At 33.9% G+C, this 17,297-nt stretch overlaps 3 protein-coding genes and 1 pseudogene across 5 annotated transcripts; 2 read left to right on the forward strand and 2 right to left on the reverse strand.

The window, feature by feature from the left end:
- The first annotated feature begins 1 nt into the window (after position 1).
- LOC125386308 lies at positions 2–1,423 on the forward strand (annotated as a pseudogene).
- Positions 1,424–4,199: 2,776 nt separating this feature from the next.
- Positions 4,200–9,725, forward strand: LOC100649235 (T-box transcription factor T). Of its 2 annotated transcripts, none has more exons than XM_012316432.3 (6): positions 4,200–5,400; positions 7,243–7,338; positions 7,540–7,783; positions 7,916–8,069; positions 8,188–8,385; positions 8,483–9,725. In XM_012316432.3, exons 1-6 carry the CDS (start codon positions 5,093–5,095, stop codon positions 9,304–9,306), a joined length of 1,824 nt encoding a protein of 607 aa, XP_012171822.1. In that variant the 5' UTR covers positions 4,200–5,092; the 3' UTR covers positions 9,307–9,725. The 2 variants fall into 2 exon arrangements, with proteins under 2 accessions (XP_012171822.1, XP_048267792.1); XM_048411835.1 differs by having other exon boundaries at positions 8,323–8,385.
- Positions 9,726–9,816: 91 nt separating this feature from the next.
- On the reverse strand, positions 9,817–12,654 carry LOC100649117 (E3 ubiquitin-protein ligase parkin). Its single transcript, XM_003400750.4, has 8 exons — positions 12,081–12,654; positions 11,770–11,971; positions 11,280–11,640; positions 11,007–11,208; positions 10,783–10,938; positions 10,577–10,699; positions 10,419–10,503; positions 9,817–10,345 (listed from the first exon to the last, which is right to left on the reverse strand). Exons 1-8 carry the CDS (start codon positions 12,336–12,338, stop codon positions 10,236–10,238), a joined length of 1,497 nt encoding a protein of 498 aa, XP_003400798.1. The 5' UTR covers positions 12,339–12,654; the 3' UTR covers positions 9,817–10,235.
- A 320-nt stretch (positions 12,655–12,974) lies between these two features.
- Positions 12,975–16,325, reverse strand: LOC100649354. Of its 2 annotated transcripts, XM_012316434.3 has the most exons (5): positions 15,953–16,324; positions 14,764–15,868; positions 14,084–14,332; positions 13,778–14,013; positions 12,975–13,678 (listed from the first exon to the last, which is right to left on the reverse strand). In XM_012316434.3, exons 2-5 carry the CDS (start codon positions 15,422–15,424, stop codon positions 13,283–13,285), a joined length of 1,542 nt encoding a protein of 513 aa, XP_012171824.2. In that variant the 5' UTR covers positions 15,425–15,868; positions 15,953–16,324; the 3' UTR covers positions 12,975–13,282. The 2 variants fall into 2 exon arrangements, with proteins under 2 accessions (XP_012171824.2, XP_048267804.1); XM_048411847.1 differs by having other exon boundaries at positions 12,975–14,013; positions 15,953–16,325.
- Positions 16,326–17,297: the final 972 nt, after the last annotated feature.

The following is a 17,297-nucleotide window of genomic DNA, read 5'->3' on the forward strand; positions in this document are numbered from 1 at the left end:
AAGTCTGTTTTATCTTCCTCAGTTACTCCCGAAGACTTACCTCTCCACTCCTGTTGCCTTTCCTTTTTCATCGAGATCCTGTGGGATCCTGGGTACCTCGGCTGCTATTCATAGAATCACGGAAAGCAGAGAAATTTTATCGCGAATCATGCAGGAGGAATGCTGCTGGTTCGCCACTCAATCCAGATGTTCCAGGATTTCGGATGACGTCGTGGTAAGAATGATTCGATGAACTGAAACTTGAATCGACGAAATAAAATAAGTCAGATTTGCAAAATAAAAGTCCTCTTTAATGCGAAAAATATTTTGCAGACAAATGAGACACGTAGAAGATAAATTGGTCAACTTCATTCAAAGTAACCATTCAATCTTTGCATAATTAAACTAATCATATACATATATTCTGGAACTAATACAGAGAATCTTTTGAGATGTAATAGTTGATCATTGGCTTCTAAGTGACTCAAATATCAGATGTATATAGTATTTATACAAAATGAAATTAGTAGACAAATATCAAACATCTATGTAAAATATTAATTTAGTGGACTCATTAATTTTGTCACATACTTTGGTCTTATTTTTGCCTATAAAACTTGCTAACAAGATGTTTATAAAGGGAAACCTAAGTCTTCCTATATATAATTTAGTATAATCAATACAATTTTAGTACAAATTAAAAATGTGACTACAAAAATATCAATTCACCTAAAATTGTAGAATTGCACGGCTTTTCTGGATTGCTCTCATCATGCAAGAAATAAAGAGTGGTACTGTCAAAACAAAGCGATGACCCATCCGTCGGAAGTGCTGCGTCAACGAGAGAATTACGACTCTTTCGTCAACGAAAGAGGTGATGGAGGCTATGTAATAATCGGCACATCTGCCGATGGAAATCGAAACAACAGCAGTAGTACGGAGGACGATGAATTTGCTAACGAAACTCGTAAGCAAATGACTTTGAAGATGGAGAACACTGGCACTCCGAAACGTTCGAGCTTTACTTCCGAGAAGAACGATGGAAACGTTTGACAAGATTACTTCAGAGATCATAACGTTTTATAAAAAAAATATCAATCTTTATTGGTAAGAGTGACATTTCTCGAAAAATATAGAATTTTTGGAACATACAGGAAGACAGTGAACAAGTCGTTAGAAGGATACTGTTTAGTTCCTGGCTATTAAGGAATTATAAAATCGTTTCTTTTAATACGTTCTACTCTTAAGTAACTTTCAGTATATTAATAATTTGGAAATATTAAAAACAATACGTGTACCATGTTCTCTTGTACATTCGTCTTAAGTTGACAAAAATATATTGTTCGTAAATTGAAAGAGCGTCATAGAGTATCATTATTCGATTATACTATGGAAGCGTAATTAATTAATCTTTGTAGGAAATATAATACGAATCTCTCACAAACAAAACTAGTCAGCTCCACATTTTGTCAATTCTCTAATTTCATTAAGTACATAAGTACAGCATTAATGTTCAATTCTGAAGAAACAAATGGCAAAATAAATTATAGATAGATAAAGAAATAGTGTTCACAACATCGTCTCTTTTTTCTAGGCTTCGATTTATGAAGTTGACCAATGTGACTTCTGAACAGCTCATATAATGAATTACTATATCGTTGTGAATAAATTTTTTTACAAATATTCAATAATCGCACATGTGTGCATATTACTTATCTTAAAATAAAAAATAATTACTTTTCTCTTAAATAACTTCGTCCCTTGACTAAAACTAGTGAGGTGGTTTAAACGTGTAGGTTGTCTGATAAGAAACGAGTGGATGAATTTGTAATGGTCAGTGTATTAAAATTCGTATAAGTAGAAGAGATAGTGTACATTAGTTGTAATTGTCGCTCGCTTAATACTCTTATGCCGACCGCAGAAAGGATAACAATTCGCCTGTCCTAGGTAGCACGTTCCATGCATTTATATCGATGAACGTTACCACAAAAAATTAAAAGTTGAAGTTCTTATGTTCCGGCTGAAGATTACAAATAAAAAAAATAACTATCTATCCCGAGTTCGTCTGCCTCTAGACTTTGTAAACCAATCGTTAGGATTCAAAGGCACTGTAATATGGGCCTCTCCCAGATTCGAATTTTCCATTGACTTTTTCTACGCTCATATGACGCTACACTAGGATTAAGATTAATTCCACTATGTATTTTAAAAAAAATTCATCCTCGAATTTCATTCGTCAAACGAAAGAAAAGGAAAGGCATTGTTTGAAGTTGTCGGTGATCGGTAAAAGGAATTGATCGCTTCCGTTTGTGTGTAAGGATTCGGTAGAATGCAATTTGTAAATAAAGGAACAAAAACCCATCCGTAGATGGTTTATCACGGTGATCGTAATCGTGGATGTTTATTGTAGATGAGCCAGGAGAAGGCGGCATTCTTCAAAAGCGATGGACGAACATCGTGGACCTCCCAATCCGTCAGGTGAGCTACCTAATCGGCAGGTAGTGACGGACGGGATATCCATATCGTAAACGAGTCGTACAGACGTTGAACATCTTGTAAAATTTTCGAGATAAAGCGTCTCTTTTTTTTATTGCCACCGTTGATGCATCTGAAACCCGGAATTGCAACTGTGAGATGTAGTATCGGTAACTTTTCTGTTGTTTAATTAGATATAAGGCGTAATAAAGCTATAAAACGATTATAAATAGGAATTAGTAACGCACAAATGCGTCATATTGGACGTTTTAGCAAATACTTAATTATTTACGAATTTTTTAGTCTTTCCAGATATTACGTTTGAAAATAATTCTCGGGATCCTGGACTGAAAATGGAAGATTTCTTCTCTAATTTTTGGTATGATTATTTTACCCATAGTAATTGGCCTTGTATAATAATTTCAAGGAATATCGAAATTATTCGACGCTTCTTTAACGCATGAAAATATCAATTTTACCACTGGAATTATTCAGAAATTTTCTTATTTATGCACTCAAATTATTCAATTATTATTCAAGTTTCTCAATAGTTGAAATAATTTATCATTCTAGGTTGAAAATGGAAGATTTCTTTAAATTTTGGTATAGAAATCATCTATCTTACGTGTTCCAATAATCCAAAGATCTTTGATAATTTTAGAAATATTAAAAATGTTCAAAATGGCAAAACTGCAAATGGAATATCCGTTCCTCGACTCTGTTTGAAAGTCGGCGTCACATGGCATCGATTTTGCTAATAACCGAAGTGCACAGGCAACCGTTGAACAAATTAAGGATCGACGATGGGTAGATGGTGTTCGTTTAACAGAGATAACTTCTCCGTTACGTGTTTGGTGGCTTCGCTGCGCCGATATCGCGACTTTTCCCTCTACAAAATTACTAGGACAAATATCAGTCAGGGCTGAATGGTTACTTTACCAGCCAAAACCGCGCACGATAGCAAACAAGAAACGGTCCTGCTCAAATATCTACTCGCGATACATAGGCCAGTCGGACGTAACTTGCTGTTGATTTTTGTCATTTGACTCGAAATGGTCAGTCAGACTGTCTGTCCGTCGAAATGGTTAACTGTTTCGCCTTGCAGCTACGTTCCTCTGACATTTTCCAGAAACGAATAATTCTCAACGAAAAACAGCTGCGCTTATTAGTAGATAAACCCCATTTAAAAAGATAAAAAAATATTTAAAACTAATATTTCTTTTGTAAAATGGAAATGAACAAGTTGACATGTACTACACCGATGATTTAACAAATGGTAACTACATTCTGTTTCACAACCATCCAATTATTCTAAAACATAATTACCATTATGCAGCTTATCTTATTTCTTCTTTTCTTCAAACAAGTTGTCGATGATCTTGTTCAGATAAGTGTCGCCGAACGTCACCATATCGAGTAACACATTGATATTGTAACACGTTGGAAACCCGGAAGACAAATACCACGATCTTCTTCAAATCTGATTATCATCATCGGACTCCTCGTCGATGATTCTTGATTGATCTATTTAATCGGCGGCTATTTTCCCGGCTGCACTACGATCATAGAATTTCAAGAAAATATCGGCAGACACCTCGTGAAACCCGTGAACCATCGCGCGATGAACGAGCAAACAAATCTTACGATGAAGAAAGAGAGACCGATGCGTAGATCGCAAGCTCCAGGTGATCGGAACGCGCGTACCAGCGAAGACGACTGTCGACGACTGTCGCGTGGGCGGACTGGCTAGCCTCGTGCTTTCGAGAGGATCGACCAACCGTTGTGGAATCGTAAAATGGTCCCGTGCATGGATTGGCTGAGGAAACGTAGGAAAGGCGGCAACCAATGTCCTCTATCTTTGAAAAGAATCTAACCGCCAGTGAAATCGCTCTGACGAGGCATGGATCCTGGTGGCCAATCGACGATTTCGCCTTGGAGGTATCGAGGGTCCGCCATGCTGCCCCGAAGCTTTCCTAATTTAGAGTTTAATTAGCACCCAAGGAACAGGAGAACCGTGCACAGGCCTCGATTGGACGGTTACCATCGTGGCAACAAAGAGGAAAAAGACGTCGAACAGAGACGATGATATGTCAGCAGTCAGTGTTCGGCTCGTCTTCGCCGACTAGTGTGAAATATCGCGCCCAAGTGTTACGAGCACGGCCACGCGGCCGCGGGACCGAATAGTCTCGTCGAGAAATAGATTTTCCATCCTTGTTCGCATCCTTCTTCCGACGCTTTGTCTCTTCTTCTGCCCTCGACTTCTATTCTTCTTCTTCTTTCATCCTTGACGATCGTTAATTCGGAAAATCGAACTGGATTATATAGTTTCAAGGAAAGAACAGTTTCGCTTGTATTCTGTTACCACTAATCTTCCGTTTTTGTCTTTCATCTTGTGTCTTCGTCAAATCTGGCAATAGTGACTCGATTAATTTAGAAAATAGTGTTTGATAATAATAAATGTTTAAGCATATATCGGATCGAAGGATAACTGAGATTGTACGTTTCTTCTTTTGAAAACTAAATTGTGAAGTATAAAAGGAAAAAGCTCGAGAGAAGTGTTTTTGGTGAACCTCTCCCGAGTTGCGGCTCGGGTCACAGAGGTCGAGGAACGAGCTCTGAGCGTCCAAGAAACGGGAAGATGCAGCCAGCACCGGCTACACCTGGTTCTCCAACACGGTCATCCTGTTGTGAACGAGATCGCGAGAGGGAAGTGCACGAAGATCGTGGAAGGGAACGGAACAGCGCTGGAAGACAAAGTCGGACGATTGCCGAGGAGGACCACGAAGAGAGAAGCAACGAGAGGACGGTGATTTCGGGGCAGAACCTTGGTACCATGACTGTCAGCGGAAATCAGGGATTGCCTCTTTCTTTGTCTCTCGAGGACAGAGATTTATGGACCAAGTTCCAGTGTTTGACCAATGAAATGATTGTTACGAAAAATGGAAGGTGAGTGGATGGTCTGTGAAACTTCTAGGAATCCTATTAAGATATTCATGTATAAAATTAGTAGAAGTAAACTTAGTAAACTTAGCGAAGGAAGTAGTGATATCATCGCGAACGTTCCTCTTCTCTTGCAACGAAGATTATTGTTTGATGGCGTGGTTTTTTCAAATTCAGTTTTGTAATGAAATTATGGCAACTGTCAATTGGAAAAAAAACATCGATGCATTAAATATGAACGATTTACCGATGAGTCACTTGCACGTTTAAAATAGTACATCATAGGTTTCACATTTAAGAAGCTCGAAGGATCCGTTGGCTGAAAGATCCGAAGCAAAGATGGCTCTCCGTCGCGCGTAAAAATGTATTAATTAGAGTGTCGGTGCGAACAAGCTAGAAGGTAAAAATAATAGTTCATATACACCGGGGTAAAAGGAGAGAAAAAAAATGCCGCTTGTGGAATGGAAAAAAGGATCATTGCAAAATGCTACGAAGATTTAGATGATTCACGCGAATGAATATTCTATGTTTGCTTCGAGAACGGGATAACAGTCTTTCCTTTCAATTCAACAAATTATTCGTAGTTCTTTCGCGAATGCAAATTGATAAGGAAAACTTGATCGATAACAAATATTTTTTCCCGATTCTTTACATATCTTCGTTTTTTTCCTTTTCGTCGATTCTAAGATTCGATTAAGATCAATTGGAAGACTGAGAATCATAATGGTGTAAATCAGTTCATTACCATTTTTCACGAAATAATATCCTTCGTTCGTTGTTGTACAAAGATCGTTAGATCTTTTCAAGTCATGAAAACGACTGAGAATAAAGCGAAGTAGAACTTGATCGATTATGAAACTGAACTTTGAAGAGTTGAAATATGTGACTAGATCGAAATTCCTAAAATTTTGATCTCGACAATTATGATTTTCATCTTTGCCATCCATTCTAAGAATTAATAAATCTCGATAACTAAAATATTTAGTTTTCTGACTTTAGTTTTCTATTGTCGAAAGAAATGTTAATACCATTCCATACGCCGTAAATTTGAAGGTAGAACTAAGAGATCATACAAATATTATCGACAATCGAATATATGTGTCACATAATTAAACCGCAAAATATTATGCAAATTCATATTTTTACTAACAAATTAAAAAAAACAATAGCTAGATAGAGATTTATTTCATCTTGGAAGCGTTATAACGAGTAATTTACTATGCATACCTTGTAAATTCTTACATATTATATCCATTTGGTATTTAAACTTTAAACACTTTTGCATTTAAATATTTCCCATAAATGCATAAAAATCCACGGTTTAATCACGATACGCAACATCCTTCCTACAAAAAAATATTCGAATCGAACAAGTGAAAAATGAGGTGAGCAAAAATTTGAGTAGAGGAACTAGCTTCGATGCTTCTTCGGTCGGTAGATCAAAAGATATTCGCCACAACGTGTCCTGACCGGCTACTTTTATGATTCGTATATTATTAAAAACGATTACAGTTTGTCGACCGCGTTTTTCGTGCCCGGACATCAGTGTTCCCAGGTACACAAGCAGAAATGGGAGAATGTTTTACGTAGGATTGTGGCCATCGTAAAATTTTATTGCCGGCGGCTCGATTCTTCTGCCGTCCGCCGCCTTCAGTGTTACTTTCATTAGTGTTTATAAAAGTCCTGCTTTTCTTTTAGATGTCTTCTTTCGTTATCATTTTACAAAACGTCTTATGGTAGCTAGTACCATTAAGAATTAAATTTAGTTAAAGATAAAGGGAACGCGCAGCTAATAAAAATCCTTCATGGAACTATGATCTTTATCTGCGTCTACGATTTTGCTTTCAGACGCATGTTTCCTGTAGTCAAAGTGGTTGCAAGGGGGTTGGAACCGAAAGCTATGTACACTCTTCTTCTTGAATTCGTTCAAGTGGATCCACACAGGTAACAAAGTGCAGAATTGAACTCTGTTGTGTCTTTTTCCTTTGGATCATTTTAGACTCAATCATGTTCTTGTTGATATGCATAATTCCTAGTTTCAAGCGTACGCTGAAATATTTCTTAAAATATTAAAAATCTTATTACTTGTTTCTTGCCTGTTGAATTGTCTGTATTGTTTAAAATTTTTCAAAATTCTATTGATAGATGGAAATACGTTAACGGAGAATGGGTCCCAGGCGGAAAAGCGGAAGTCGCCCCACCAAATCCGATTTACATCCATCCTGAGAGTCCAAATTTTGGATCTCATTGGATGAAAGAAGCGGTATCGTTCGCTAAAGTGAAGCTGACAAACAAATCCAATGGAAACGGTCAAATTATGCTAAACTCCCTACACAAATATGAACCTCGAGTTCATCTAGTTCGTGTAGACGCGGTGGAGGAAAGAACGGTACTAATATTCCATACATTTCTTCAGTTTGTAATTTATTATAATACTAATTATAAAAATGATATATAAAGAAAATTTGGAATTATGATGAACTGTCATTTGGAGATATTTTAATATGGAAATGATATTTAGGTGTTGACTTACCGTTATCCTGAGACGCAATTCATAGCGGTGACAGCTTACCAGAACGAAGAAGTCACAAATTTGAAGATTAAATACAATCCTTTCGCGAAAGCGTTCCTCGATGCTAAAGAAAGACCTGCCGATCCGCAGACCTACCCGCAATGTAAGTTAGTTGATTACGAATTATTAATATTATCTAAAATTTTAATTAAATACATGATAATTGATAAAGTATCATAATTGATGAAATATTTAAGAGAGTATCGAATTATGAATTACAGACACGGGCGCTTGGTTTTTGCCACAACCTACTATGGGATACGAATATAACACAGCCACGGCCATTGCGGCCGCACAAAATCAAGCGTCAGTGACGGTCAATAATCATCTCCCTAATTCTTGTACCGTTTCTACAGCTGCCCATAGGAATACCTGCAGATCGGCGCCTTACACTCTCAGACATAAATACATTCAAGATGGTGAGTTCTTAGCTCAGTTATTAATTTTATAATATTTTTTTTATTTTTAGAAGAAGTATGTAATACTCATATTATTTGAAATTAATAATCGTTACAGAACAACGCACAGATCCATATGGCTCAGTACAACTGTTGCATTCCACAGCGTACGTAGCAGCACCAGGCTGGTCACCACGTAGTCCGGAATCCCTGCAGAACCTAAATCCAGCTTGTCTACCGCCCACGCAGGAATGGCCCACGTCTCCTTCACCGTCACCAACATCATCTTCTCACGCGGTATTCAGTAGAGGCGTTGTTGGAACTGCGTCTCCAACCACCGCTACAGGATGTACTCTATATGTACCATCAAACTTATCTTCTGTCCCTCAAGAGCATAGTCATTGCACTGATACTTCAGCTTGGATTCATCCTACAACTTTGTCAGAGCAACAACAGCAGCAACAACAATCTTACTTGAACTTGAACTTACATTTACATCACCAAATGTCATCTTATACATCAGTTCCTCATACAGGGTTACATCATTCTCTACACCCAAATGGAACAGATGCTGTTCCTTCTGTCGACGAGTATGTTCATGAATATCATGCCTCTCCAGTTCAATCTACGACGCCTGATCGTCACTCACAGCATCACCATTCTCAAATGTTACACATGCAACCAATTCAACAAACTGGAACAGTATCACCTGTTAGTGTCGAATATGATACTCCTTCTAAGGAACATCATATATCTGTTAGTTATTCTGAACAAAACACGGATACGTTGAATGATGTACAGGCAGATGAAAACAGGAGATACTTGACAACGGTGATTGATAGACATCACCGGCAAGATTCGGATATTACAAATAACGAACATCAAGCTGCAGCTTGGACTCCACTGACACCACCGCCTGCACCACAAACTACAGCAATTTGATTTCTGTATGTGATACAAATAATTTTATTTAAGATATGGAGTTGCTACTTGATAATTTCTATACTTGTTTTAATAGTTAGGTGACTAAGTATGAACAAGTCGTAAACCACAGTATCCTGCTGTATGCAATACGAATGAGTTTATATAATTGAAATTATTGATAGAATATATAGAAATTAGATACAAAGAGAAATATCGAAATAAATATCGCGAACACGCAAATAAAAATATCGGAATAACGAGACTAATCAATCCGATAGATTGTTAAATTAGTTACTTACTTAAATACTTTGTAATTATCTAATCAAATTTAATGTCAATTTCTGAAAAATGAATCCGTCCTAAAATCGTGTCTTGATGTTTTTAGATAATATGTATTAAAGATAACATAATCGTTATAATAAAATACAGTAAACATATATATACCATTTTACATACCTTCCTCGGTATTAAAAAGAGTACTCTGAAGTCGTGAGATGATTTGTTCATGTCGTGATATACAATAATCTATTCATAAACAAATGCTCATGTATATATATTTTTTAAATAGAACGAAGAGAAGGCACTTTTACATTTTGTTCGTAACAACTCGCTAAAATTTATATACAAATTTATAATTGTTATATATACATACAATGATTAATTAGATTCATACACAGCGAAGTTTTTACAGAGCAAAAAAGATTTTAATAAATTCATAATTTATATAATTACAAAATAGTACAATGAAAAAAGGACCAAAATGTTATTTCTCACTTCAAAAGATACCCACAATCCTACAAAATTCGTTTCCACATACTACCTTGAATTGACTAGTATAATTGACTAGTGTAATTCACGACAGTAATGATTGTATTTCTAATTCTTCTACTTTATTTATATTTATACGAAATAATATTCTATATTTTTATGATATAAATAATTATAAATTATCCAAACCAATGATTGCCCATGCAGTCTCTTGTCCATTCCGTCTGACATACCCAGCACCAATGGTAATTACATCCAGCTCTAGTACAAACCATGTGCATGCATCCTCCTAGAAAATAATATGTGAGTATTAAATAGAAAATTTATTAAACATCTTAATTTTTTTCAACATTTTAAGGTACCATCTCTTTCAGTTGGTGTTCTACACTTTGGACAAGGTTTTGTTAAAATTCTAATAGTTTTATTGCTGGCTTCATCCCATTTTGCCTAAACGAAAAATCATAAATATGACATTTATGATTAACGAATAAATATAATATAAGGAGAATATTTTGCATACATCGTTAGCTCTCCGTGGATCAACTGAATACCCAGATTTATGTATTGTATTCAAAGACTCAGATGGTTGTAATTCACATTCTCCTAAATGGTAGCCTTGTAAACATTGTCTACAAAAAACGTACTAAACATAAAAATATATTATTAATATTTTGATTTATTTAAAATTTTTGTACTTTATAAAATATTTTATCTATACATAATTACCCCACAACCACCAATACATTGAATCTTTCTACATTCTTCACTATCATCATCTGGTGATTCTGGTATAATGCCCATGCCACAATCTGGTCTTGGACATAAAACTCCACCAGCACGTAAAACATATTCTTCTGTACTAAATCTCTGATACTGTTCGTACTATGTCATATATAAATAATTAATATTTAAAAACTTTTTGAAACTTGCATATTTATTATATAAAGTACCTGCTCAGAGGTAAGAAGACGAAAATGATGTACTTCTGGAATGAAAGAATTTTGACATCCTGTTGGGCATGGAAGCGTATAATATCCTTTAATGTCATCAAATTGAAATTGACGTTCTCTTAGACGAATTGAACAATAGTCTTTGAAACAATCAAGGCAAGTTACATGGCCAGCTTCACATGGGAAGACCAAGACCATATCCCTATAAATAACCTATATTTGAAAATGTTGTTAATTATTTTTTGCTGATATGAAGATCAACAAATTATTCACCTAACATCTGTACAGGCAAGGCAAGGTATTCTTCCTAAATTTGGTTTTATAAGATACAAAGGAACAGCCTCATCTCCTTCTCCTAAACTAGCATGTTTCCCACATTTGAAATAAAAACGTGCATATAAAACTTGGGATTCAGTGTCACTGGATATAAATGTGGGTGCTGGACAAAAATCATTTTCACAATGAACTGTTATTCTTTTTGGTTGTAATACATCTGGCCAACACTGAGGATCTCTATCTACCGTAACTGCTCCACTATTACAGGTTGCACATCTGACTCTTAATTTACCAACTGTGACAGCTTTGCATGGTGTTGAACAATATACAAAAAAATGTGCTGGATTTCCATGTTTCTCTATAAAAATATATAAAAATAAATAATATATTATTTATATAAAATCATAACTAGTCATGCTAGTCATATTTATTTAGTATTCGCTTTAACCACTTGTGTTTACCCTTTAAAAGGCTACGATTATTCTACCTTCCATGGTTAAATTTTCTTGTGGATCTGATTCATCTAATGGTAAATCAGTAAGAGTTTCATTCATTGGCTTTCCTCCGCTATCATTTAATTCAGATATTTCCAAAGACTCGTCAATGGTGTTAGTATCTCTATTTTTATTTAACCTCTGTGATGAAGTTCGAATTGCATGTAATATACTTTGTTGACCCAAATCGCATTCCTATGACAAAAGCTTTGATTAAGGGGTGAGGTTATCATACTTGTAACTGCACTGTACTTTAAAAATACGTATTGGGAACAAGTTATCTTCGAAAATACATGAGGCTTACTTCTATTATCGTTGAATTATGCAGCTCTTTCCCTGCAAATATTATTTTTATGTCTTCAGGTGATATTCCCATTTGAAATGCCACTATCTCTTTTACGTTCTTTATATCCCATTTTGGGTCCAAATCAACGGGGAATGTATTTCCAGTATTGGTTTTCACGTATATACTCAATGAATTTGTTAATTTTCGTTTACTAAACCAAATTAGTTGTAACATCTTAAGAAACACATTCCGTATGAAGTCAAAGAAGAAACTCATACCGTTAATGCGAACTTCCTTTATTTTGATCTTCTTTAAAGAAGAAAAAGGATAGAGTGCGTCAGCAAAAACATACCATGAAATCTAAATCAAGTATTTTCACAAGATGATCAGTGTTGTAATTTATAGTATAATTTAGACGTGGACCGAAATGAAACGACAACAGAATGAATCCTGCGACATCTCCAACGATATGGATAACTAGAAATTCTAGAAAGAAATTCTAGGAAATTCAGTCGTCAAGATTTATAAGAAATTTTCAAGTGCGTCATACATATGTTTGTGACTTAACCTCTTTCGCAGCATCTATTATCTGCTATTACCTTTATACATTTGTGTGTATATATATATATATATATATATATATATACAAAATACATATATATATATATATATATATATATATGTATTTTATAACAAATTTAATACAATAAAATAATGTAAACAATAATGTAAAACAATGTAAAAAATAGAAAAATCGAATTAGTTTACAATTACTTCTGAGTGAATAATACAATTTACTTGATTGTGCAAATAACTGTAAGAAAATTTTCAAAATAATAGTTAGTAATAGAAAATAACAGATAAATAATTATAAAATAAATGAAAACAGTGAATAGGAATCATTAAAAATCATTTTTCTGTATACGAGAATGAATGCTATATTTCTTTTTGAATCGAACGTGTTGATACTTATTATACATACGTACATATAATTTACACAACACAAATTCGATATCAAAAAGATAGTTCATAATTTACAAAAAAGATCGAGCAAGTGTTTCACAATTTTCGCAATTTTCATAACATTGAGAAAATATCGCAAATTATAAATTATTCAATATTCTATAATATTGAATCTTCTTTGAGTATAAATATATAATTATATAAATAAATAAATTTATAGTTTGCACGTAGTATTTAAATACAAATTATGAGATTCACTACTTTTGTTTGGCCATTTTATATTTTCTTACACCGTTTAATATTTCTATCGATTTAATCGTAGGTTTATCTTTCAGTTTCATTAGTCTTAGTCTTTTTTTATCTTTTTCTCTGTCATCCAATTCAGTTTTACTCACTCTTTTCAGTGAACGTATTCTAGAATCAGAATTAGTATCTTTTGAAGTTGAAGGTATTTCGTTGTCAACCATCATTCTCTTTTTCTTTAATCGTAATGCGAATCGACGTATTTGATTTATCCTTTGCAGTTCCAAGTTTGATACATTCGCCATTGTTGTTCTGGATCTCTTCGATTCGAAATCATCAAGAAAACTTTTTATTCTTTTTCTCTTGTTATTCGGATTGCTTTTTAAATCTTCGGCATTTTTTTTAGTATTCTGCAAATATATTAAAGAAGAAGAACTAGAATAAGAACTAAAAGGAGATCTAGAATGAGAACTAGGAGGAGAACTAGAAAAAGATTCTGGTTCATCTACTTGTTCTTTTTGATCCCTGCACTTTTGAAGAAATTGATTTAGAGTCATCCCTTCAATATTATCTTCTTTATTATTAAGAAAATTGTACACGTCGGGTCTATAGCAAACTCGAACCCATTTTTGCGAAGATTTATCCCAATATCCACGCACAATATCCATATCTTCAGGCAACTCTGATTTAACCTCTTTAAAAATAGATCTTCCTTCATGATCATTTTGGATTATAGAATTTTCATCTGGTTTTATTAATTTATGTGCGCATTAACATTTAGGCAGAATAGAATTTAGAGGTTAATATTTTAATACCTTTTTCATTCCCGTTCCTCGTTTGCCTATATTTCTTTAATCGTGATTTTTGTGTGTTACCAGTTGGCCCAAGATACCTGCTGATATTTTTACAATTATTTTTAACAAATTCATCCCAGAGAATATCACTTGATGTTGTTGGAGCTGATACATTGATCAACCACTGCTTGCATTTTTCGATTCTTATATCATTTTTGTTCTTTGCTTTGTTTCCGAGACCTAGATACGTATTAACTATATTTTCTTTTCCTAAAAAACGTTATAATGTACCATTAATATTCATATCTTAGGAAAACAGTTGTTTTCTTAAATAATTGGGGAGCTTGTAAGTTTAATCAAATGCAGGTCTTTTATTAAATAGTTGAATTGTTACTTATCAATTTTTCTTTAATTTATAAACATAAAAGGAATAAAGTTCTTTAAATTATAAGTATTAATTTATACATATGAAACTTCTAGTGCAATTTACTCAATTTACTATTTTTTCTTGTTAGCTCTTTTCCTAGAAAGTTTCCCAACTTTAATATTACTAGACTCTGGTATTATCAAATGAAACATATCAATAGTTGATAAAAGATTCTTATGGACTTTTTTCCAAAAAGTCTCCCAATTTTTACGTTATTAAATTTTAATATTATTAAATATTATGGAAGATATCAATATTAATATAAAATAATTACTTAGACATAATGCATCCTCCTCATCATCAGAATCATCGAATAGACAAGGAAAAGGTAAATCTCTCACAGGAAGTTTGCCTTCATTCTCTTTAAAATCAAGTGTTTCTGGACTTTCGATATCCCATGTACGCGGTAGCAAAATCGGTGACTGTAAACGATCTTCGACAAAACAAGGAGCTTCCCGAATCCTTTCTGGCGATCTCAAGTCTTTAAACAAGACACTACTATCAGATCCAGAAGTAGCTTTTTGGGAAAATTTCTCTGTTGATTTGTTAATTGGAGGTAGAGGGGAATCTTCGTTACACGTTTCCCAATCTGTATTAGGATCTACCTTTACAATCGATTTCTTTGTTTTGCATTTCTTTTTTCTTGTTTCCTTTTTCTTTTCTTTCCCATGATTACCTCTCACAGTTCCTTTTAATTTCGATGTCTTTTGCTGCAATTTCTTTTTTTTCCTCTTTTGCTTACCATCAGAAATTCTAACTAAAATTTGGTTTTTACTTTGTTCTTTTGCCGAGGAAGGATTGGAATCAACTCCAGATATGCTTATGCTACTTGGCCGCTTAGGTTTCCCTTTTACTGGTGTACTACAAAAATTCGAACTTCTTTTGCAGGTACTTACAGTGTGTCTTCTTTGTGGCTTCTCAGACGAAGAAGACATTTTATTTTTTTTATGTTTACAATTTATCTTTTGATATGTTGAATATTTGATTCATGAGTATATCACTTATTTCGTTTGAACAGAGCTCATTGATAGCTTCTGATATCACCCGGAAATGTTGCTATAGCTTTGAAGAGAGGGTTGTATATGAGATACCTGCGTGATTCACGTTCGAAGGGGTTCTCTAATATCGTGTTTCTTCTTCCGTTTTATTTGCACGAGAATAAAGGATTCTTGTTATCGTGTTTTTAAAGAGGCGAGAAAATAATTAAATATTTGAATATCTTAATTAGTTAGTTTTTAGGCTTTCTTGATAATTTTAATGGAGTATTTAAGGTACTTTGAATATTGTTTAAATTTTGTGATTTCATTGAAAGTTTGATAATTCAGTGATTTCAAATTATGTGATTTTTCACAAAACAAAATTTGTTAATCTGATGAGTTCTGTAATCAAAAATCACTGTATTCTGTGATTTCCCAAAAATTAAAGATTTCCGAATTCGATAATTCTCTACAAATGAAACTTACCAAACTTGCAGACCGTCACAACTCAAAATTGTCGTACTTTATAATTCTTCACTGCACAAAATTAATATTATATTCAGTGGTTGTTTGCAGTTCATGATTTTTAAATTTGATTTCTTCGCTATCCAAAATTTCAAAATTTCACAATTCAATATTTCCGTGTTTATTAATCTCCCGCAAATGAAGATTTGTATATTCGTTAAACTTTTTCAAGTATGATACTTTACCAAATTTCAAAAACTACAATTTTACTATCTAACAGTGTAAAACGCAAACGTTACAAAATTTACGTTTTAGAGTCGTGAATGCTAATTGTTCCCGGCGTTAATGTCTGCAAACGACTGGGGACTGTTACCAGTGTAAAGTCTTTCAAATTTGACCTGTAAATATATATTAGATATAAGAAACGGATAGGAAACTGTTTCCGTATTTAAGTATGACAGAGTTAAATGATTATGTTTGAAATAAAACTTATTTTCATGACTATGAATAACGTATTTGCTTTGTACCTGGGAAATGCTAAGAGACAATGTTTATATATAAATTACTAAAGAAAAGCGATAACTAAAATATTCGTGTGGATATATGACAGTTTTCGGGATTTTCAGAATGATTCATCTCGGATAAACTGTTCGCAAGATTATTGCAGAAATTCTTCGGAGGTTAATCTATCGATGCATCGAATTGATATGGTCCAACTTCCGTGGAAGGAAAATTCGCAATACGTGAAAGTAATATGAATGAAATCTAAGGAAAAAATTAAATCAGAAAATTTTTTAGATGAAACTATTATAAGTTCATTATTGATTTCATCTTCGTAACTTAAGCTTATATAAAAAATAAATCTTCTAACTTCAGTGACATGATTTGTAGCAAATTTTTTGTCAATAATTGATTATTGAGAAAAAAATTTAATAATATTGCTCTGTAAAATTCAAACTTTAAGTAAACAATCTTCATATCATATACAAGAATAATATGTATTATTAACAATAAAATTGTAGAAGCGTTGAATCCTGCAAAGTTGAGATACATAGTGTTGTTAATTTGTCAGTATAAGTCACAGCTTGTAAAAAAGTACTTGTTAAGTCGCTGAATCCTGAAAAGTTAATAAATATTATGTTATTAATTTGCCAATATAAGTCACTGATTTGTACAGTATAACATAACCTTGTTTAATTGTTCTTAATCATTTTTAATTTAAATAATATCCTCTAAAATGGAACTGGCGAAGGATAATTCCCCAGAGCACCCCGCGTGACACTATTTCGCTATATCCTACGTACGTCCCTGGTCTCTGAAGGTACCTATACTAGCCGAGCCACCCAGCACACCGTCAGTGCACGCT

The sequence above is a fragment of the Bombus terrestris genome, chromosome 14 (assembly GCF_910591885.1).
Source record: "Bombus terrestris chromosome 14, iyBomTerr1.2, whole genome shotgun sequence".
Taxonomy (NCBI): domain Eukaryota; kingdom Metazoa; phylum Arthropoda; class Insecta; order Hymenoptera; family Apidae; genus Bombus; species Bombus terrestris.

What these genes read in the sequence shown, in the direction of transcription:
- LOC100649235 (XM_012316432.3), top strand. Translation starts at nt 5,093, where the DNA reads ATGCAGCCAGCACCGGCTACACCTGGTTCTCCAACACGGTCATCCTGT. An exon ending in GTTCAAGTGGATCCACACAG is followed by an intron (nt 7,339 to 7,539) that starts GTAACAAAGTGC and finishes TTCTATTGATAG; the next exon opens with ATGGAAATACGTTAACGGAG. An exon ending in ACATAAATACATTCAAGATG is followed by an intron (nt 8,386 to 8,482) that starts GTGAGTTCTTAG and finishes TAATCGTTACAG; the next exon opens with AACAACGCACAGATCCATAT.
- LOC100649117 (XM_003400750.4), bottom strand. Translation starts at nt 12,338, where the DNA reads ATGAGTTTCTTCTTTGACTTCATACGGAATGTGTTTCTTAAGATGTTA. An exon ending in CTTGCCTGTACAGATGTTAG is followed by an intron (nt 11,209 to 11,279) that starts GTGAATAATTTG and finishes GGTTATTTATAG; the next exon opens with GGATATGGTCTTGGTCTTCC. An exon ending in AATGTATTGGTGGTTGTGGG is followed by an intron (nt 10,700 to 10,782) that starts GTAATTATGTAT and finishes TTTTATGTTTAG; the next exon opens with TACGTTTTTTGTAGACAATG.
- LOC100649354 (XM_048411847.1), bottom strand. Translation starts at nt 15,424, where the DNA reads ATGTCTTCTTCGTCTGAGAAGCCACAAAGAAGACACACTGTAAGTACC. An exon ending in GGAGGATGCATTATGTCTAA is followed by an intron (nt 14,333 to 14,763) that starts GTAATTATTTTA and finishes AACGTTTTTTAG; the next exon opens with GAAAAGAAAATATAGTTAAT. An exon ending in GAGGAACGGGAATGAAAAAG is followed by an intron (nt 14,014 to 14,083) that starts GTATTAAAATAT and finishes TAATAAAACCAG; the next exon opens with ATGAAAATTCTATAATCCAA.